This window comes from Centruroides vittatus, unplaced genomic scaffold, assembly GCF_030686945.1.
Source record: "Centruroides vittatus isolate TY-2023 unplaced genomic scaffold, ASM3068694v2 scaffold_1015, whole genome shotgun sequence".
NCBI classification, from domain to species: Eukaryota; Metazoa; Arthropoda; class Arachnida; order Scorpiones; family Buthidae; genus Centruroides; species Centruroides vittatus.
Window position 1 is genome coordinate 4,267,127 of NW_027122666.1, and position 23,388 is coordinate 4,290,514.

At 28.1% G+C, this 23,388-nt stretch overlaps 2 protein-coding genes across 3 annotated transcripts in view; one reads left to right on the plus strand and one right to left on the minus strand.

Moving 5' to 3' along the window:
- Adk2 (Adenosine kinase 2) overlaps nt 1-5,728 on the plus strand; it is a 35,602-nt gene extending 29,874 nt beyond the window's left edge. Inside the window, exons 8-11 of the mRNA XM_067283936.1 lie at nt 314-349; nt 3,754-3,868; nt 5,348-5,434; nt 5,509-5,728. Coding sequence (XP_067140037.1) covers nt 314-349; nt 3,754-3,868; nt 5,348-5,434; nt 5,509-5,636 — 366 coding nt within the window. The 3' untranslated portion in view covers nt 5,637-5,728. The remainder of the gene's footprint in view (nt 1-313; nt 350-3,753; nt 3,869-5,347; nt 5,435-5,508) is intronic.
- Nucleotides 5,729-13,774: 8,046 nt separating this feature from the next.
- LOC136986337 (heterogeneous nuclear ribonucleoprotein F-like) overlaps nt 13,775-23,388 on the minus strand; it is a 36,109-nt gene continuing 26,495 nt past the window's right edge. Inside the window, exons 6-11 of one of the 2 annotated variants that reach the window (XM_067283841.1) lie at nt 19,273-19,448; nt 19,124-19,201; nt 15,970-16,148; nt 15,765-15,900; nt 15,502-15,687; nt 13,775-14,397 (exon numbers count right to left, since the gene is read on the minus strand). In XM_067283841.1, coding sequence (XP_067139942.1) covers nt 14,276-14,397; nt 15,502-15,687; nt 15,765-15,900; nt 15,970-16,148; nt 19,124-19,201; nt 19,273-19,448 — 877 coding nt within the window. In that variant the 3' untranslated portion in view covers nt 13,775-14,275. Of the gene's footprint in view, nt 14,398-15,501; nt 15,688-15,764; nt 15,901-15,969; nt 16,161-19,123; nt 19,202-19,272; nt 19,449-23,388 lie in introns of both variants that reach the window. The other variant, XM_067283840.1, reaches the window with a different exon arrangement.

A 23,388-nucleotide genomic window follows, 5' to 3' on the forward strand; every position in this document is an offset into this window, starting at 1 on the left:
TAAATTCCTATTACAAATAAAAATAATAATATATACTGTTAATAAATAAATTATACTATTAATTTAAATAATAGCTGAAAATCATCCTTAGTGCACGTTCTAGACATTCCCTGACAGATTACAGATGTACAAACAGTGGGATCAATAGCTTATACAAGTAGATGATATGGGGATAATATATATATATATATTTTGGTGATATCTCAATTTATCATTGTAACTTGTAATATATGATTATCATTTCTTCAAAATTTAACTTACTAATATCATACATGTGATATAGACTAATTTACTTATTTTTCCCTCCATATAGGAAGCTCAAACATTTGCTACAGAACAAAATTTCAATGTAAGTAGCTTAATTTTAATCATAAGTAATAGAGATGATGGCAGAAACACATTTTAAGTTGTAGTAACATTCTATGTCATAATCTACAGTTGGATGGAACCAAATTAATTATAGGATAATCTGTTTTGTAATAAATATTAGTAAATTTGACAAAAAACCAGCAGATCAAGTTTTTTAATTGATAACTACAGGGTATGTCAGTAATAGTAGGACAATTAAGTGCTTTGATAAAAGCATTAGTTTTATTACAGAATAAAGGTTTTGTTTACATGAATTAGATATCAACTAGTCAATCTTTAAACAATTTTCATCTCGTGGTTAATCAATATTGATGTCTGTATGGGTAATTCCATTTGTGTTTCCCAGAACAATTATGACATTATTCCTTGAGTTTAATGTATAAAATGGGCTTAAATAGATTTGGCCAAATATTACGTAATAAAAAATTAATATTTCTTCTTTCTAACTTATTTAATTATATAAATTTTTTTTATTCACTTACACAAAATGAAAAACTTTGTGTAAAATCCATTATGTAAATAACTACAGCAATATAAATTAAATTAGGAAATTTTAATTAATTTAAAATTATAATTCATAAATTTTATTTAAATAAGAAAAAGATTTGTGTTGCATTTTAAAATTAAATTTTCTTAGAGAGGAGGTGGTAAATTCAAAATAATTTAAACAGAAGAAATTGTGCACTTTGCGAGATGAAGAATTAGCTTATTGCATGCTATTTTTAGTCCAGCATGGACCCATTCAAGATTGTTACATTTCTTCCCATTCCTCCCTGAAACTTTAGTGGGAGCAGCAGAGTTTCGGTGGGAAAGCAGGTTTTTGTCAATGATGTTTTTGAAAACTCAATTTTAACTCTGGTGACATTTTGGTATACTTCTGGAAAAATGTGGACTTCTTAAATTCCATAGGCCATTTGAAGACAAAAATTTGCAGTTAGAGAGAAGACATATCATAGGTTATCAATCCTTCAAAATTGGCAGGGTTATCATTTCCACACACTTCCAAATATGGAGATAATAATCCTGGCCTGCAATGAAGAACACAATGAATAAATATGAGTTGCATGAGGTCTGCAGTTCAAAATGTCCTGTATACAGTATCATTAAGCCAACTGACAGTTCTTTGCCTCTCCGCAGCATCAACTGACTACAGTAAGTTGACTAAATGTTATGAAGGTCAATAAAAAATTGGGAGGGTTGTGTACGAGAGACAATCACAACTGTTTATTCGTTTACATCTTATCTTTCCTCTAATGTATGAATACATCTTTGAGTTATTAGTCTTGGTGATTATCACATTCCAAGTCAATATTGGTTCAGGCAGTCGCACACTTGAAATATTTATGTCGGAGTTGATGCATTCAATTTTCTTATGGTCTCTAATGCTGAATGATGCAGATTGTAAAGTCATTTTGGCTTTTCTGATTCCTTTTAAATTTTTCTTTCTAATAATATACATTTCTGTTCAAATTTCCTTTGCAATTTCTTCAACATTATGAAAATTTTCTTCAACTTGCAGTTATTATCCTAGAACTTTAGCAATAATAACTGATAAAACAGAATTTGTAAATAATATTGTAGATCCTGTCATTTTGTACAAATCAACACCAATTTCAATGACCTGTCTCTTTGCGATCCCAAAGTTTCATTGCATCACCAGTTTGTGTTCATGCACAACTGCCACCCCACTACCCACCATTTTAAATATGGACATAAACCTTCTATCCAACAAAATTTAAATTGTTAGATTATCATTTATAGTTTACAAGATATTAAATAGCATGACAAATCTTGCCATTTGTTTGGTCGCTCCAATTTTCGTAGCCATCCCCGTTATGAACTGAATTTAAAGACTTATTCAGCTCAAAAAGGAGCGAGAGCAATGGATGGATTCTGTGGTGTTTGCAGCTTCCTTGACTTTTAATGCAATTCCACATCTGTATGGACTCTGATGCTTGGAGCTATGTTGAAGTGCTCTACATGCTTGAAATATAATTCCATGTATGCATCATTTTTTGGTGCTCTTGAGAGATTTATGGGTTTCAGTTAAACCCATAGGATTTTACTAATTTATGGGTTTAACTGGATTTCAGTAAAATCCTATTTCCTTCAAGAAAATGAAGAAGATATAGATCCTGTTATTTGGAGTTTCTTTAAAATTAAGAGAAATGAAATCCTACCTAAAAATGAAATAAGCTATTCTGAAAGTTAATGCTATATTTTTTTTATATCATTACATGAATTTTGTAGTCAAATCTGTAAAATCACTAGAAAAAAGGATGCAAGTTCAACTGAAATGTTTGATGGGTGTGTTAGAAAATTACAAAAATGACAATATGTTTTTAGTTTCAAGATAAACCAAAATTTACTTAGGTTAGAAAAAACCAAATATGCTGGATTTTTATCAAAGAAACTTTAAGTGTCCACAAAATCAGTTACTTATATAATCAAATGGTTTAATTTTGAAAGTAGGAAATTCTAGAATTTTTCTCAATTTAATTTAAAAGACTAAATTTACCTTTACAGTGTTAATACAAGTTGTTGTTGATCTCAAATTGGTGATGAATTGTATCAGTATAATGAATTTATCATTTTAAAGGAAAGTAAATAATGTACGATAATTATAAATGTATAAGAAGATTATCTCGATGACAACAATGTAGCAATACACAATAGAACGTTTTTACATAAGTAATTGTTTAGAAACATTTACTAAGGCTGCTATATTAGGAGAAAATAAGTAAAATTACAAACAGACTTAGCCAACAGAATCTGCATAATTGTCCATTGATCTATTTTGGACAGATTTGGAATCTGTTGGGAAATATAACCAAAAATGATGCTGGTGACACAAATGAATACTTGAATGTGGCTTATTTCTTAGATTATTATATTTCTAATAGTTCTTATTACATTTGAATTATATAAACTTTTCAAGTAACTTATGACCAGTTTTACAATGCTTTTTTCCTCTAATGAGGGAGAATTTGAAATAGTAAAGTTTGTGAAATTTTCAGATGAATATTTCTATTTTATTTTGAAGACAAAATTCAGGTTCAATAGGAGAATTTACAATTGCATATTATTACTATTTAATTCTATGTGTAGGTGATAATCATTGGTCTCAGATGCCACAAATCATGTTAATTTTACACGTAAGTCATATAAACTTCTAATCATAAATTAATCTGATTGCTTCACTTGTAAACACAGACTAACACGTTATGAAATATAATAAATGATTATCATACTTAGATATCTTATTAATGAAACTGAACATTTGAAGAGTGAAACAAAAGGAATTATCTAATAATTTGTTTCTGCAATCATTCAGTTCTTTGATAGTAAAATAATTCTACATAAAATGTTTTATTAAAATTTCAGACAACGGATGTTAAAGAGATTGCTCTAAGAATTTGTGATCTACCAAAACTAAATAATGAAAAGCCAAGATTTGTAGTCATTACTCAGGGTGAACTTCCTGTAATTCTTGCATGTGGTAAGTTTTTAATTTTGTATATATATAATTAAAATTGCACGGTGAATTCTTTTTTCCATTTTACTTACTTTTCAAATAAGTTATGTCATCTACTTCTTCCAAAGAATCCCAGGACAGATTTTTTGTAATTGGGGGAAATTTTAAAGACAAATACTTTGACCAGGTTATTGCATTTAAGTTTCAATGGCTTAATATATCCCAACATACTGTAGTTGCAATAATTCAAAGCAGAAGGGACAGGTCTTCCGATTTTTCCTGTTATTTTGTATACTTAGAGTTTTTGTAATTTGGGGTAGTTTCTTTTACCTGATTGGACTGAGGTTGAAGCAAGTTTTAATATTTTTTATTTTTATGTATGGGATGATACAGAAAGTTATACCAAACTAATACTGCATTATAGCAGAAGCAAAACCGGCTGTAGATTGCCTAAGTGCAAGATAGAGAAATTAGAAATTAACCTAGTCAGCTCAGCTCAGCTTTGTCAAAATTATGAGCTCATTGGGTAGAACTTTTAAAGCATAATTTGAATTTTAGCTAATGTAAAATTTTGCCAACCAAATATTTTAGTAGATAGATTACAGGTACAGTGGGCAATCAGTTAACAAACATAATCCATTCAAGACTGTTCGCTATCTGAATTGTTTGTTAATCAGTTATCAATTTACCATATATTTTTATGGGAATTTAATTTGTTCTGAAACCCCCAAAAATAAAAAATTATATAATTTTTTCATAGATGGCACATCTTTATTTCTCAGATGTGATTTTTGTTACTCCCTTAGCTGCTTGAGTCTTCTTGATTATACCTTTCTTAGTTAAGATTGTGCCTACTGTAGACCTGTTCAAGCCATACTGCCTAGCACCATCAGACATCTGCCCACTCTCTTGCTTGGTTTCTAAGGTGAGCATAGTTCTTGACACTCCACTCCTTTTTAGGCTTCATAATATTATTAATGTCTTTTTGAAATAAAAAGTTCAGAAAAGCACTCACAAAAATTCAGTGAACAGAAATCAACTAGTGCATGAAAGAATTATGTAAATGTGAGGCCTGAATGAAATTTTTGTGTTAAACTGTTAACGAATATCCAATAGGACAGTTAATAAAAACTAACGCAAAAGGTGAGAGTTTTTCTAAACTTAACAAGTGCCCAAAACAGTCTCACAAAGACTATAAAAAATTAAAGGTAAACAAAAGGCCGAAATTACAATGGAGAGTTTCAAAGCTTGAAAGAATAATATCTGATTGGTATCAGGTTGAGCATCTCCCGTGCTCCGAAAGGTTTTGAATCGTTACCTGTAGACAAGGAAAAACTAATCACTATTCATTATTTTATGTCTTTTCTTTTTGGATAACACACACAAACATAAAAATCTTTTGTGAAAGTGTTCGTAATCCGATTTGTTCATTAGCTGATCACTCACTGTATTTGGTTTTTTATTTACATTAAATATTAAATAAATTTATATGCTAACTTTCAGATAATAAGATTACAGAATTTCCAGTAAAGTCACTGTCACCAGAGGAGCTTGTAGATTCAAACGGAGCCGGAGATGCTTTTGTCGGAGGTGATTAGAAGGATCAATTATTATAAAAAATATTTTTCTTAATGTGATCTAAATCATTAAACTCTAATTTTTAGGTTTTTTGGCTCAACTTATTCAAGGAAAGCCAATTGCTACATGCATCAAATGTGGCATTTATACGGCTCAAGAAGTGATAATGCAATCGGGCTGCACCGTTTCGGGCGTCTGCAAATTTAGAGAGTGAGCATTGTCGACTCATTCATAAAAGTAGGTTAATTGCAACACGATCAGGCCAGAATAATTTGGAGAAGTCAAAATTATGGTATGATTGAAGCAGTTAGGGAACAAAATGTACCAGTATAATGTAAAAGCATTCCTGTAAATTTTAAAAAAACTTTAACTTCTCAATTATTTCAATAATTCTGATATGTTGTTTGTAATCTAATCTTTTTTTCTCTTGAATATATTTGTAATGCAATAACCTTTATCGTTGTTACCTGCCTAAAATGGAAGTGTGTCAATTAGGTAATGAAAATTCAGAGTATCATAATATATTTTTAAAAATGATGCTTTGCAATTTCAGATGAAAATGATTTTTAATAAAACTTAAGTTTTTAATCATAAACTACTTACTGTTAAAATTTTAACATTGCTAAATTCTTGCTGCAGCTATTTTTACATAATACCAATTTTTCATTTGTTTATGTTATAAAGATAGCAAAAACTGAAGTTATAATATAAAAACAATACATAACATATTGTGGATATATATATTTTGATCAAGATAAACATGATTTTAAATTAATTGTATTATTGTTGGATAAGATTATCAAGTTTCATCAACATTGATAAAAGTATCTCATACACTGCATAGCAGAGATATCTGAGACTTATCCCACTGTTACCAAGAGCATCAAAGGGACACTTCTACCTAACTGTGCAAGTCTCTGATATCTCCACTATGCAGTTAAACTGATGATGAAATGTGTATATTACTAGATCATGATTAAAAAAATTGACACAAAGCAAAAATTAAAAATTTAGTATAATTTAATCTGTCCATATAAAAACCACTACCAAGAGCAATATGCTAAACTTGAGTTCAGTATTTTGTTGTTCATTTATACAATGACTTAGAAATACTTCAATTATGCTCAAAATTTATGCAACTTCAAACAAAATGTTATATATTTATAATAAGGAAGCTAAAGTGCAACTATTTTATTTCAATTTTGTTTAATATATTTGATAATATCCATGAAAAATCTTTGTTAATTTCATGATCATATCACAATGAATCTTAATATAGACCAAATAATTAATGTGACAAGTTCCCATAGTAAACCTAGTCACACACAAAAAGTATACTATTCTGTGGTTGTAAAATTGAATAAAATCTCATAGTATTAAATAGTTCAATTTAATTTCTGTAAAAATCTATAGGTTTTACAAATCTTGATGTATTATAAGCTACCTGACATTCATTGTTATGAATTATTAACAACTTTTTGATGTTAAATACAAATAAAATGAATGATTTTAATCTTGTGTTTAGCTATAAAGCTGCATTTAAAAGGCTGTTTTGAACTAGTTTGTATCACTGTGTTAAAAATAACAGCAAATAAAACTTTTTTTAATATAAATTTTGATTTGTAGACAGATTTTTTAAAAATACATTGCATTTTCTTGAATTTTTAAACAACTGTATACATGCAAAAAAAAAAAATAAATAAAAAATACTGTAAGAAGCAATATAACAGATTTATGTTTCATTCCTGCCAGTTATCTACATGAAATATAAATGTTATTAAAATGGAATTTGAAGGCTACAGATTATGTGATGGGATAGATGATAACCAATTTATTAGCACACATGCATAGCATCCTATATATAGTACACTAGTTGCTAAATGTTATTTTTTCTCACCTGATGGTAGCATGCTACTTGATTTGACTAATCATACTATATGTGGATCATTAGTTAGCTTAATTGATACATTATACAACAATTTTTTCACAATGGTTTTTAAACAGCTCTAAGTTCATTTATCATGAATATGTAAAGTATAATATATACTTATTGTTTTGAGAATAATACCGACAATAGGAATGGTTGTTATATTGAATCCAATAGTTTGTATTTTGGTTTGGTGAAGCATGTCCTACATGTAGGACATTAAGCAAATAATAATAGCATAAAACTCCATTATGTCTAAGTACTGTTTGTTTTTCTACAACATATTATATGATTATACATTCATATATATTTGATATGATATAAAATTTGTTTTGTTGTATTTATCACAAATAGTTCAAATTTGATGCAGATTGTTATTTGTAAATAGTAGTATGAATATTGGTATATACATCCAACTATCCTGCATTGTGCGGGATTGTCATGTATTTTCGAACAAAATCCTGTAACATGTAATGACACGTGAAAATCCCACAAAATATTTATTCAAAATGAAATACATGTTTCATAACATATTTTTAAACGATAGTATTAAAGAAATTTAAGTGTAGTGTGGACCATGGACACGTGATAGATTGACCAGAGAAGTTAGCTTAATCGATTACTGATAATGTAAGGATTCATGCCTCTACTTGTATACAGAATTAGACCCTGCTTTCAGAGTTTCCAGATGTTTTTAGCTTTTCTAGACAAAATTTAGCCAACTCAGAAAACAGATTCTTTTTTGATAAATAACCTGGAATTTGATGGTAAAATCAAAAAAGACACCTTCCATACTTTCCAGCAATAACTTTAATCACAGAACAGATGTTTTCAGCCAATTTCAGGCCCAAAATAGACCTGTAAATTGCCAAAATAAGTATCACAAAACTCAAAATACATGCATAAACTGTAATTTACTGATAAGCTGAGAACACTAATTTTATATGCAAAGTAGAATGCAACAAATGATCTCACCATGATAGAAAAATTAATTTTTATAGTTGATGTAATTTTGAATTGTAGTAAACCACTGCCAAACTTAGTCAAATTTTTATTTTGTCCGAGTATTCCAGCTACTAATGCTTTTGTAGAAAGTGTTTTCTCTTATAATCATGTTTTGGACAAAAAACCGAAACAGGTGTTCTGTGAAATAAATAAATAGTGAATTGATAATTAAGTTAAATTCAAAGGAATCCTGTCAATAGATTTATGCAACCTCAAAGTAAATATATGCTTAAGAAATAAATTGTTTCCTAAGAGTCCTGCATTTTCATTGAAAATTCCCCAATTTTTACTAGCATGTTCCCAAAGAGATTTTTCTCCAGTTGGCAACCCTACATCCAACCTCCAATAACATTGTCAGTTACATTTTCATTATTGTGATAGAATTTTTATTACCAATCAAACAACTTACCAGGATCATAGCTTAGTTCCTGCTGATTTTTTTTTACAATACATTCATGATGATGACAAAGAAATTTTCATATGAGAAGCTTTTAGTAAAGAAATGTCTGGCAAAAACTGAAACTAGACTTAAAGTATTTGATTGCAGAGTGGATTGTATAGTTTGCTCCTAAAGAAGAAAAAATTGTAAAATATGACATTGGGTTACAAACAAAAACAAAAATAATCAATTAAAGTAAAGGCAGTTATAGTTAAAAGATTATCATTTTATTAAAAAGTCTATGATTCATTTGAGATTTCTATATCTGCACTTGCCAGTGGCCAAGAGATTCCATTCCCCCAAACACTGGTGATTCAGTCTTGGATTCACACCTCACCTGGATGTGCTGGTCACATGGAATTTTTTGGGTTTCTCCATGTCTAACACCTAAATAGGAGCCAGTTACCCTCAAAAGACTTCTCAGAAGGCATTTCACTGAAGTGTTACATTGCCGTAACTAACAAAACATTATGATTTCTATATCTGTTTATATATATATAGGATGCTAGACAAATACGAGCTCATTTTCAAAAAATAGATGTACTATTTCACAACTCTCACTGCATTTTTATTGTTTACAGGAACATTACAAGTTTTTATAAGCAGTGTGGTAAGGTTGGTAAATAAATATTCCAACTCCAACCTGTCACACTAAATTTCTTTCATAAGGAAGACAGCACTATCCGAATACTTTCATCTAAAATTTCTCTATAAAAAGTTGTACTAAAATTGACAACGAGAATCAAAAAATGGATATAACAAATTTACCTCAGAAAAACTTTCGAGTACATCAAGAAACATACACCTTAATCAGCCAAAAAAATTCCACTTTTACTAGTTAAATTTAAATAAATTTTTGATTAATTATTTTCAAGAAAAGATTTAAAAACAATAAATAAAAAACAATGATTTGATTAACAAATGATGTAATAAATTGGTTTGCAAAGTAACTATTCTCATAGTTTCTCTTGCTCCAGCTACTAATTTCCTACCAAAAGTTGACTAAACTCAAGTATATTGTAGAATTTTGGAAAAAATATACCAGTCATCTTGAACACACATTCCTCTCCCACATTGAGCACACATTCCTCTCCCAAGAAATTAAACTGGTGAATAATAAGCTGAAACAATCGTATTAATTACATATTACATACAGTTTTCACTTCCTCCTCCAGTTTATTGCAGTTAAATTCTGATCCGAGTTTTATTTTTTCATTGCGTTTCTATTGACTAAGACCAAATTATGTTGTAGAAGCAATAATAAATAGTTATAATAGAAAGGCAGTGAAAAACAATTGATATCCAAAGAAAAACATCCAAGATAAAAAATATTGTGCCAAGTAAAAATTATGGCACCTGAAATGAAAGTAAAATTTTTTCTTGGGAGTTTCTTTGGTAAAGTTAAGCTCGGCACTTCGAAGCCATCCATAAACTTATTATTGTCTGTGCACTTCACATTCTTGCTTAAACATCATAGTGATATGGTAAAACTTTCAAGAACAAATTCCAAAGATAATCATCATTAAATTTTAAAATAAAGAATAAGCTTTTATATCACCATCTAGTCTGAGGACTTATCACACCTTTTGAAATATTTTCACTTGGACAACAAGAGACCTTTTTTACAAATTCACAGAAGACTAATTTTTTTTTTCATCACATTCTCCCTTTTATTGGTTTTATCTGAAACAATTTCTAAAAATATATTAGATCTATGGCTGTTTTAATTTTCTAAAAGGGAATTGTTAATTTTAGAAACTCATTTTCTTTTTCCCCCTAAAATGATCTGAGATCCTATTATCTTTTGTTAGTAAAGTACAGGCTCTGTCTTTTCATGTATATTTGGAGCTACTATGATGTTTATATGAGCTATTACACACATTCATTGTTTTTCTCATACAATGGAAGTTGGACAGACAATTACAGCAGTGTCGCCATAAAGGATTCAGGATCAAATTCCTGTTGAGGTTCCTTCAAAAAATTTTTCACTTAGAATCATCTGTGTTTCTCCAACATCCATACTGCATCAGTGGCTAAGTGGATTTGATCCCTAAACAGTGGTAGTCGGCTTAGGTTTGTATTTAGGCCGACAAGCTGACTAGTGTATTTTCTTGATTTCAATAATGCCTGAGTAGGGACCACTTTCTCTTAAACCACCACCCAGAAGGCACATTCCCTCAATTACAGATCATGTTGCCTGCCAAAATCTAAAATCAATCAATTGATACACTAGCACATTGAAAAAATTATTTGCTGTTTGAGTGGTTTGTAGACTACTCAGTTTCAACTTATTTGCATAATTTTAATTCGCATAGAATACAAACTACTCAAAACAAATATTAATATCATAACTTATATAAGCCAGCACCTTTGTTGTAGACCAAGAGTTGTGGCCTAAAGTAGAAATTGATGACGACATAAACTATTTGGTTTTGATGACAAATTACTACTCTCTTTCACAAAGGAAGCTTATGAATCTTTTTATGCCCATAACTATCTTACAAATGGCTGTGTTTCTTCTGATTATGTGCTCTTTCATGATGCTCTCAATATGAAGTTGGGTTATAGCCACTCATACTGCATGTATAATGTTGGCACCCAGTCTGGTGAGGACTCATCATACAATGAAAAAGTTTTCCTTTGGGGTAAAAAACTTTTTAATATTAATAGTTTTATATATATTAATAATATATTATTGAAAAAGAACTTATCATGGTATGTTATATATAAATAATAAATAAGAATTTGTCAGGAACAACTTAAAGGTTACTATGTAATGATTATTTGTTACTAATGTAAAAAAATCATTGTAAAAAGTAACATCTTAAACAAATGTTAATGTTATCACCAAAATAACCTAACTTCGCTATTTGTAAATGAACAATGAAAATTATTGGTTTTTCCCTTAAAAATACACACACTTTTATTTACATAAATTAGACTGGAAGGACAACTGGTTTAAAATTAATTTCTAATTCTTCATCTGCTAAGCAATTATCTTTACTTAATGCTTTAATATTAAGTCTACTGTATATTTATTACAAGCAGACACTAAGAAAATAAACTGAAAGCTGAAAAATAAAGAACACAATTATTATCTATTCAAACTAAAATCTGTGGTTATTAAAATTGTTTAGCTTTATTTTGTCGTTATTAACAAAAGGATTTATGCAAGCGGCTTGTACACATTATATGATAATTATGCAAAATTTTTCTAATCATTTATTGATAACTAGCAATCTGATTTATTGCTTACCTGAAATGAAATGTTTCTGACAAACTCTTGTATTGATATTCACTTTATCTGTATTGAAATTTTTCTGGTTAATTCTCAATAGCCATACAGATTGCCTTCATTGTAAAAGTTCCTCAGTTTGATGTCCTTGATGACAAATAATGTTCGGAATTTTAAAAAATGATATTCTTTGTTCTTAAGTGAACTAGCATTACATCCAATTACAAAATTTACCATAGTGATATTCTTGACAAATAAACACAAGAACTCCAGCTAAAGCACACGTAAACACAAATAAAACATAAACATAAACAAACCACAAAGATGGCACCAAACAATTGTGCATGCTCATGATGTCAAATTGAAACAAATATTTTCATAAAAGCTATTTTTAAAGTATAGAGCATGTCATGTGCAATACAAAAAAATTTTGGTGAAATGCCCTTTATAAATGAATCTCTTGATATCCAAATTTATTGAAGTGTCCGTTTTCTAAGAAATTTCTTTAGATACTAATTAAAAAGTATTTTTTGTACTTTACACTTTACCAACAGTAAACTTCAGGGTCAGAGTCACCGGAGTCAAAAGAATTTTATTGATTCTGACTCAGACTCCACAACACTGTTTATAAGTGTACTATATATACTCCATTATTGTGAGCTTTTTTTTTTTTAATTTGAAAAATATTCTTGGTTAACTGCACAACAGATTAGATCTAAAAACAAAAAAAAAATTTGCATTTTCAGCATATATGAGAACAAAGCAACTTGCTGAAAATAAACATAGGGCAGAGGAAAATGCACCATATAATTTCTTTCCCATGGACACTAAAGTGACTTTTTTGATAAGTATCATGGATTTTAGCCAGGCCCACAATGAGAGAAAAATTTTTTAAAAACACTTCAAAAGTAGGTAAGTGATAACAAAACCAGATTATAGGTAAATTGCTAATTAGTAATAAGCAGAAGTAGATTTCTATGTTGAGAGACAGACATGTGAAAAACAGAAGAACTTCTAAGGAATTAAGTGATAATTTTGTATTCCAATTATCTAATTGAGTAAGAAAATTTAGTATTAAAGAGAGAGATAATAGTCACTTTAAAATCATCTCGGTTTTTACTAAAATTTGTTCTAAAAGGTGAAAAATCTTATGAATTAGCAAACTGATACTTTCAGAATAAAAAAGATAGGTTTGAAAAATTATAATCATGTTGAAATTTGAGAATTCTGGGTTATGCAAAACTGCATATTTTATTCAAACTGCTGTGAATTAATGCATCTCAAGAACATTAAATAAAATTTTTGGACTGTATTAATCCACTTCAGTTTATTCTGGTTTGTGGCAATAATAAAGTGTTTTTTAAATTTAAAACAGATTAGTCAAGATTTATGCAAAAGTTTAAAAATTACTGTTGGTAATTTTTAAAGAAATTTATATATATGCAGTTAATTGCCACTAACGTTTCATCCTCTGTTGAAAGACAAAATATTAAACTGACAAACCATTATCTCATTTTCTTATCTTTAATAAGAATTAAAATTACAACAATAATGTAAACAATTTTAACTGTTAATACATTATTCAGAATTACATTATTGAGTAATTTATATAAAATAAAATTTAACAAATGGTACAAATCATTTTGTATTTTTAATTAACTATGTGAGTGATTGAAATTTCAAGCAAACTTTATTAATTTGCTATCAATTGAAAAATGAATGCATTGCTCTAATATACTACAGTAATTTAGTTTAGTTTAACATTTATTCTAAAAGGAAACGTACAGTGTGTAATTGGTTCAATCAGCCATTTTGACTGTTGCACCAAAATATAAAAACAGGGTCTGTGTGAACAAAATAAGAATTTTTTTTTTGACTTCTCAAATGTACATTTGATTAATCCTTCAGATACACATTGCAAACTGTCCAGTTAAATTATTAAAATTTGATGAAGTAATTTACAGTTGTGAAATATGGAATGATATAAATGCAATTATATTAATTGTGCATTTTAAAGTATATAAAATAAAAAAACTAATATTTTTGAAGATTCTTACTACTGTGGTCATTTGCCCAAAATAAGAATTTTCCATTTTGTAATCATTACCAATTTCCACTGATGAGTCTAACGATCAGAACAACATTGATGAATATACATTACATTACATCAGTTTACAAATCTTAAAACTGATGAATATGTTTCTGGGACATGATGTAAATTACGACATTAAAAAAGAATCCAACTTTTCAAAACGCAGTGTAGTTGTTACCACCTATCATGCTTCCCATTCCACCTTCCATGGGATGACTGTCATAATTACCTCCCATGTCATGTGGTCCTCCATAGAAGTGGCCATTTCCACCAACACCTGCAAAAAGAGGGGAAAATTAAGTATAAGACATATTAATAGAAGTAAATCATTGTAGTGTATGCAAAAATAATATAGTTATTAATTTTCATTACAAAAATTACTAGCATATCTGTAATAATCATTTGTCAAGATATGTGATAAAGTAAATATATTCCTTTCAAACTGCTAAGCACAGTAAACTTTTAGAAAAGTTAACTTAATTGCAAATTACAAAACTAGTGGCTGTTCACTATCAGAAATGTACATGTCTTCTAAATATGTTGACGATTCATGTGATAAACAACTCTTCAGAGTGTTTTATCATGTGATATTCAGAGTGTTTATCACATGGAGTTAAAATTGATCAAGTGTGGGCATATCACTGTTGAGCTTACTGTCACAGAAACTTGATGTTGACATGACACATTTTTCAAACTGTCTTAAACTGCCCAGAATAGAAACAGTGTAAATGATGAGAGCTGCTAGCAAGATAAATGCATAGCCAAGTGTGTATGTACAAGTGGTATTGATGATTTCAGAATAGAATGGAAATCTGATGATTGTGAAGACAATATTGAAGTGGTGTTTGACAGTCAGGGTATTGTTCACCAGATATTCATCCCATAGGACATCATCTTCATCAAAACAATGTACCAGGATATTTTTATCCAAGAGATTCACTTCACAAACATCTAAAGTTATGGGAGATCAAAAAATTTGATGTTCACGTGCATTTTATGATACAAATCTGACTCATGTTGTTACCAACCTTCTTGCAAAATGATGGGTTACTGTGCTCCTATACCTGACCTAATCCCTAAATCTGGCTGCTGCATAGTTTACTCTCAGAAACAGATAAATCTCCTAAGGGATGGCAATATGTGACTACTGATGAGGTTCAAGCCATAATCAAAACCTTTTTTTTTATTCTTGCTTATAGCTATCCTTCTATTTGTTATTTTTTCATCCTGTATATAAATATGTTTTTATGCCTTTTTTCCTCAATTTTTTAACAGCTGTATTTTTCTGCTGCTGGATAATCAACTTAAAATTTCCCATTAGAGCCATGTCTGAAAAAGAAAAACATGCATACAACAATATAAACAGTATTTTAACCCTTACCTCCAAATCTTCCTCCACCAAAATTATCACCACCTCCCATATGATTACCCATATTTCTATCAAATCCCATCATATGTCCTTTTCCACCATTTCCACCCATTGGATTAGGCATACCACCTCCAAATCCCATATTACAGTTGATCGGACTTGGTGATGAATTCAGGAATAATTCAATATATCTATGTTCTATAAAAATATTGTTTTAAGAAACTGTAAAACATTTTCATGTCCAAAAACGAAGCTAAATTGTATTATAAACTTACGAATGTTTGCTTTATCTTTTCCCATGGCTTTTACTGCTTCTTCATGAGTACTGAATTCTACATCTGCTTCTCCTGAAGGTCGACCATTATTTTCATAAAGGATTCTTATATTTATAGGATTTAATGGACGGAAAAACTAAATAAAATTCAGATTATGAGAAAATGTTAAATACTTCCATAACATAAAATATAACTCTCAACTTACATCATATATATCTTGTTCCACTGCACGGAAAGGTAGTCCTCTCATGTGAACAAAATGACCTCCTGAATTACCATATCCATCTCTACTTCTACCCATCATGCCGCCGCCGCCGCCACCGCCACCACCAAATCTATTGTTTCTTCCTCCTCCTTGTCCTCCTCTTCCCCCACCAGAGGAACCTAATCCACGACCTGACATGTAATTAACCATTCCACTTAATTTAAAATAATTTATTTTTGAAAACTGCTTCAATATAGTTATCTTTTATGTATTTATTTTACACTGATTTGTAATTTTGAAAAAGCTGGCTTACAAATCTTCATTTAGTGGTGTCTTGTAAAAAATTGATCTTTATTATATTTTTAAAATATTTTATCATCATTGTTAAGGTTTTAATTTATCTTGTGAGTTCAAAAATATAATGAAATTGGAAATAACAACCATTCTTTGTAAAAAAAAAAAAAACAAATTAGTGGTTTAAAATCAACAATTTCGAGTATGACCTGTCTACTTGGACTTGCTTTTTAATTAGAACTTGTTATATCAAAGTAAGTAATCCACACAAACAGCAAAGACCAAATTATATTAAAAAGTCTTTATTGTAAGCTTAACTTGTATGTTACTACTGATTAGCATTTTGGGCTGATACCCTTCTTCTTCTTATAAAGGCTTTTCAATATGATTCGTTGCCTTGCTGATTATGTGAGTTCTTCCCTTCAATGTAATAAATCCCAATTAAAAAAAAAATCTAGGTAAACAAGTTATACTCAACACAAAGGACCGAAAGCATGTATCTTAATTTAACAATTTTATTAATCTTATATTAAAGAAAGTTCAAACTTCACATAACTTTTACTTGTAAAAGTTATATGAAGTTTGAACTTTCCATCACATCTTTAATGTGCAACTTTTTAAATGTAATTTAAAGTTGAAATAGAAGAATGTAAAATCTCTAGGCTGTACCAACTGATAAAAGGCAACACTAAACAACATAATGATTTACCCATTCCTTGAGAAAAAAAAAAGAAGTCAAGAAATCTAGAGTTGATAAGTGCCTAGTTTTCCACTGACAATAAAATCATAAATTTTATATATGTAATTAATACTTGAAAGGCATTTGATGTTAACATTAAAGAGCACGAATAAGCGATAAAATTGATAAGACATTCTTTATGCTTGCTGCTATTGATTTCAAAGCTTAGAATTTAGCTTATTTTTTAGTGTTTATATTTGAAAATGAAGCTACAAAGATATATGTTTAACCCACAATCACATGTATTAGTGGTAATTTTCTACACCTACTAGTTTTTCACAGGCATTTTCCATCAAATTGACTTACTTAGCTGTGTTTCCATATCATTATGCTATATGCTATCCATGTAAAAATTTTGGTTGAAAAATTTTTTCATTTATCACAGGCCCTCAAAAAACTGCTGTGGAAAATCACTCCCGTACTCATGTGATAGCATACAACTTTTTTCTTATTGTCACATGATTGCATGTATAAGACAATTTCACACTATTACTGACTGAACAAATTCCAAGTTGTGTTTATAAGACAACAGCAATAGGTCGGCAAACTAGCACTTCAGTCCAGATTTAAAAAGTTAAATATTTGTGGATGAGCTGGAGCAATCATTGAGCTACAATCAATTATACTGAAAACCTGCATAACAAGAAAAAATGGCAAAAAATACTTTTCAGAAGAATTAATAAAGCAACAATCACTGTCATAATGACATCAGGCTAAATATCAGCTTTAATAATTATTAATTTATTACATGATGCCTAATGTCTCCCTCTTCAGTCAAATTTATCAGTAATGAAGAATTAATAAACAAAGTACTATGCCAAATTTACAATATTAGTCAAGCAGATTACAAAGATATTTTAAAAAAAATTAGAAAAACAATGTTTGGCTGGTGTTTTGATCTGTTTTACTCCTTCTGATTGGCTGTAATAAATCAATCAGAATAAGTAAAATGGACCATTAATAGCAAAAGCATTCACGTTGAATACACTTGTCAGTGTATTCAACGTGAATGCTTTTGCTATTAATCAGCCAGATTATAGGATTGATGGGTCAGTACAGTCTCTGTAATCGATCATAGTGTGAAATTTTCTGCTCTGAAACCACTTTTGGTGACTCAACATTGCCAAAAATGACATCACAGAGGTCTCATATGATTGTCATAAAAGGTTACCATGAGATCATGGATATTTGTTAGCTATGCATAACACAATGGTATGGCAGTCTGCAAATCATTACTATTTTGAACACTTGTCTCCATAAGATAGCCTGGGATGCTATGACCTTCAACAATTTAAATGTTTGCATAGCTTTTTTCATGCCCAAAAAACCACAGAAAAATAGTTTTTTCTGCTGTTTCTGAGAAACACCCCAGCTCTCTTATCATTTATTTCCAGTCAAACTCACTTTAGCCTGTGCTATCACAAAGTTTAAAAGACTCCCTATGGAGTCTGGTCAAGGACATTGTTCTATAAACAAAACATGACATTGAAATTTGACATGTACAGAGAAGAGTAATTTCAGGATTTTTTCAGAATGGTCAAATTCAAAGAGCAGTAATTATATGTAGTTTAATTAAACATAAAAATCATCAAGAAATAACTGCCTTAAGCATGTTAAAAAATAAGTGCATGTGATTATAGGTTAAAATCCCTAAACTAATATATTGTTTATCATTATCATTAACTTCACTTTAAACATGTTATTCATATTAAATAAAAATTTGTTTAACAAACACATTTAATGTTCACTATTGATTAATTTACTTACACTTTTAATATTAAAACTGTAAGAAGTAATTTTCACTTAAAGATCACTTTTTAAAAATTTCAGTAGTGAATATTTGTTTGAAAAAATTAGTTCTTCAATGTATAGCTTATAACATTGAAGAACAAATTTCATTTGATGTTTAATGTACTATGATAATGCTGATATTTATTTTTATATGAATGTTATACTTTTATTTTTAACATTGTTTATTCAAATTTTTAAATTTAGTCATATGTTAATAAAATGAAATAAAAACTCATGATAAAAGAAAATTCTCAACTAGAATTTCTTACTGCAATTTTCCATTTCAAACTTAAGATTTTTTTTCTTATTAATAAGTTTTATAGTGCTTACTTCCAAATCCTCCAAAATTTCCACTGTTTCCATAATCAATATCACCATAACCTTGATAACCACCATCATCAATAAAACCTTTAACATATAACAAAAAAATTAGACTAAAAAAATCAACACATATTTAATTGCATTTATTATCTCTTTACCACGGAAATTTCTGTTTCCTCGTCCTCCACCATATCTGTTTGATGGCCCTCCAAATCTGTCATTCCGATCATAAGGTGCTGGCCTATTAGAACCCAAACTGGGTCTCATTCTTGGAGGTCCAGCTCCAAAAGCTGATCTAATTTCTTGTAAGCTGCTTTTAAAAATTTCTATGTACCTAAACATAAAGAGGAGAATTACAAAATTCAATAATTGTTTTGTTTTATCATTACTATAAATTTTTTTTAATAATTTGATCAATCATTACAAAAGTTTAACAATTTATTATTATTCACTGATATATGTTTAAAATTTTACCTTTATAAGTTTTACTTTATTTAAATATTACTAATAAAATATATGAGCCATTTATGATAACTTACTTTTTAAATTAATAGATTTCTTAGAAAATATTTATTCATTACTATTTTAAATAGCATCTATTCTGTAATATGTCACAATCCATTTTATATAATGCTAGTTAATTATAAAATATAATATATTTTTTTAATAAATTTAAAAAAAATTGTTACTAAATTAAGAGAGAATTCTATTAGGAAAATTTAATTCATATATTCAAATCTACAATAATTTATATTTATTTGTTTGATATAATTATATAAATGTGCTTTTATTTTATGATAAAATGCTGTATAAACTACAGTCGATACATTTTACTTTGAATTTAATCTTATCTATATGAGAAAAGTTATATAAAAATTTAATATATATAAACATTCTAATTGAAAAACATGGAACTTTTTGGTTTTTTGATAAAACTGATTTATAATTTTCATTAAATTTATTGTTCTACTATCAATAATTATACACTAATAAACTAACAAGACATTGTCCTCTTATTTACTCTTAATTAAAAGTGTATTGTTAATATTGAAAGACAAATCAAATATAAATCTTATTAACTTGAATATATACTTAAATAAATCAATGAAAATAAGTTAAAAATAAATCATTAATAGATTTTGCAAAAAAGCTATGTAAGACTTAGTTATATTATTTCATTAGTAAAATTTTTAAATTAATAACTGAACTTAATGTCTGTCTGATATTCCACCTTTAAATATTACACCTGAATCAGTTTTAATTTATTAATTCTAAGAACTGTCAAAATAAGAACATGCAAAAATGATCTAGATTCACCTTTAAAAATTCAAAATTATTATTCCTTTTATTCTTTAAATAATTTGTTATGCCATTTGTTGTGTTACACATCTATGATATTATTCTATTAAAATATTTCATACAAATGCTTCTTTAAGATTCATTTAAATTTGTATAAATATATATAATATATATATATATATATATTTTTTTTTTCCATCAGAATATGTTTTCTATGTATAATTATGTTAAATTAAAATGCTTATCATAATATACTTCAATACTACTTTAAACTGGCATGAGAGAATTCTAAATCTTTAAAAATATGAAATTATGAAAGTAATATATATATATATATATTTATATTTATTTATTTATCAAGAAAGTAATGATAATTCTAAGAGATTAACTGTTTGGTTCATTGAAGAAAAATTGATGTGTTTTCACTTTGGCATAATTGGTTCATATTGTTGGTATTTAGATATAGTAAGTTATTATTGTAAGTAGTGAAAGCTTTATTTAAAGCATAAGATAATACAAATACAATTTTTATTATTAGATTCATAAGTTATCTCTGGAAGCTCTTAAAGGAAGAAAAATTTTTTATAAAATTCTTTTAGCTGTGTAAAATGTTTTCTTAATTAGTTTTTTCCTCTAAAATATTCAAATGAATATGATTGCATTTATTCTTTTTTTTTTTTGTACTCTAAACATGAAAACAAATTTATGTATTCATTTTTGTAAATTTTATTGAAATGTTTTTATAAGATAATACTATTTGTAGAAGAACTATAACTGTGTGTGTGATTTCCTAAGAACTATAACTGTGTGTGATTTCCTAAGAACTATCTGTAATTAATAATTCTAGTAGATGTTTAGAAAATTACAATACAACATAAATATTGTTGATAGACAAATACACAATATTCAAATTTCTTGGCTATCTCAGATTACCTGGAAATAACCAATTAATAGCGAAATGTTGACATATTAGAAAATGACAAATGAATACAAGACCTTTAAAATATAGTGACGACATTTCGGCTCTTCAATGATAATACAATTCAATCTGTGTGCAGTGTATTTATAGTTTACAAATCTATTCCAACATGCATTAACATTAATGCCATTATTTAAATTAATATTATTTATATTTTCATTATTTAATATTGAAAAATGTTCAATAATAAATAACTTGGGCAAATCACATTTGATAGGTAACTTATAATTATATGGTAAAGTGTAAAAATAAAATAATCCTTTCTTTATCTAAGTGTTGTTTGAATGTTTATAATCACTACACTCAAAACAGGCTGAGAGTTGGGAAATATGAATATGCCTATATGAAATACAGGGAAAAACCCTATATTTCATATTTTACCTTTAATTTTAAAAGAAATTATTAAATCACAGATCTAAGCATACTCTAAAATGTATTAACAGAAACAATAATATCATTATAAATATTAATTGTTAAAAATAAATTTGGATTAAATTTTGTAAAAAAATAAAATTTTTTGAAATATTATATAAGTTTTCAATTATGTTTATTTTTATTGGCATGCAATATGTTAGTAGTATAAATTTATATTTGTATAGAAATGCTTCAATTATATACTATTCTTAATATTCAATATGATCAGTTTATATATTCTATTCTAAATTTTTATTACTAGAAATCTTCCTTTCTCTATTTCATCAAAAACTAATTTTTATTAAAAATAATTAAGTCTAAGAGAGAGAAAGAGGAAAAATAAACAAAGCTTGGCATCATAACATTAAAAAAAATCTACCTTTAAATATATCTAATATAATACCTAAAAATACTTTAAGGCTACCAAAACTGTATTTAAAAGAAAACCCAAAAATTTTGTCTAAACTTAACCATCTTCAGCCATCTAACAACTGCTTCTCAAGCACTTTTGAGGAATCAAGCCTTTTACAGAACAACTGCATCCAAATTTAACCAATCAAATCATTAGTACCATTCACTCACATCATAATACTGAACTAAGAACATGATGATATACACTCAAACCTGTTTTTGTGCGATTTGTTTTGTGCAATTTTTTTTGTGTGGTATATCAATTTGATTGAAATTCATATACCGCACAAATTTGAGTGTAAATGAATAATTATTAATGACTTTTATAACAAAATTTGGTCTTTATTCTAAATTCTGCGCATTCCAATAAAGCAATTTTTCGATTCTGTTAGAAAAATCATAGTTTAGTCACTAATAGCTAATGTACCAACCAATGCTTGAGTTAGACTTTTTGTTGAAGTGCTGTTACTGGATAAAAGGTTTTGTTAGTACACATGGTAGTTAATGACTGTATACACTAAATAATTACTTTGTCACAGTTGCAGAAATTTCATCATTTCTTTTTAAATCTTCTACTTTATTTACACATCTTTGCACAGACTTGTTCCATTGTATTTTACAGAAATAGTCACATAAATAACAAAGATTAAAATATTTCTCTCAAACAACAAAAAGTTATTCTTAGCACAGAAATCAGCAACAAAACAATTATTAAATTAATAATATAATTATCATCTCTTGAAACATATTTTAAAGAAACATTGAAAGTAAGTGAAAAACAAAAATTTTTAAGTAAATTTATTCAAAATATTCAGGCATCATTAAGTTTTGCATCAAAAGTGATGAACGAAAATTATGTTTGCTATAAAAAAACTTTTAGGGTCATTTAAAGAAATTTATGGGCTTTCAGAAATTTTTCTGTAAAATATGATGGAATGGATTCAGCTAGGTGCATAAATAAGTATAAAGACCAATTTCTTGAAAATGTTGGAAGAAAACTCAATAATACTGCTAATCAGAACACAAATGTCCACGAAGACCTCATACAAATAGAATGTTGCCACAAACAGAACTCTTGCATATTATTAGATATTAACAAATTTTATAAATGAAAGGAATAGTTCAGTTTTATTTACAAAGTTAGAATGACTTAACTTTAGACTAAAACATT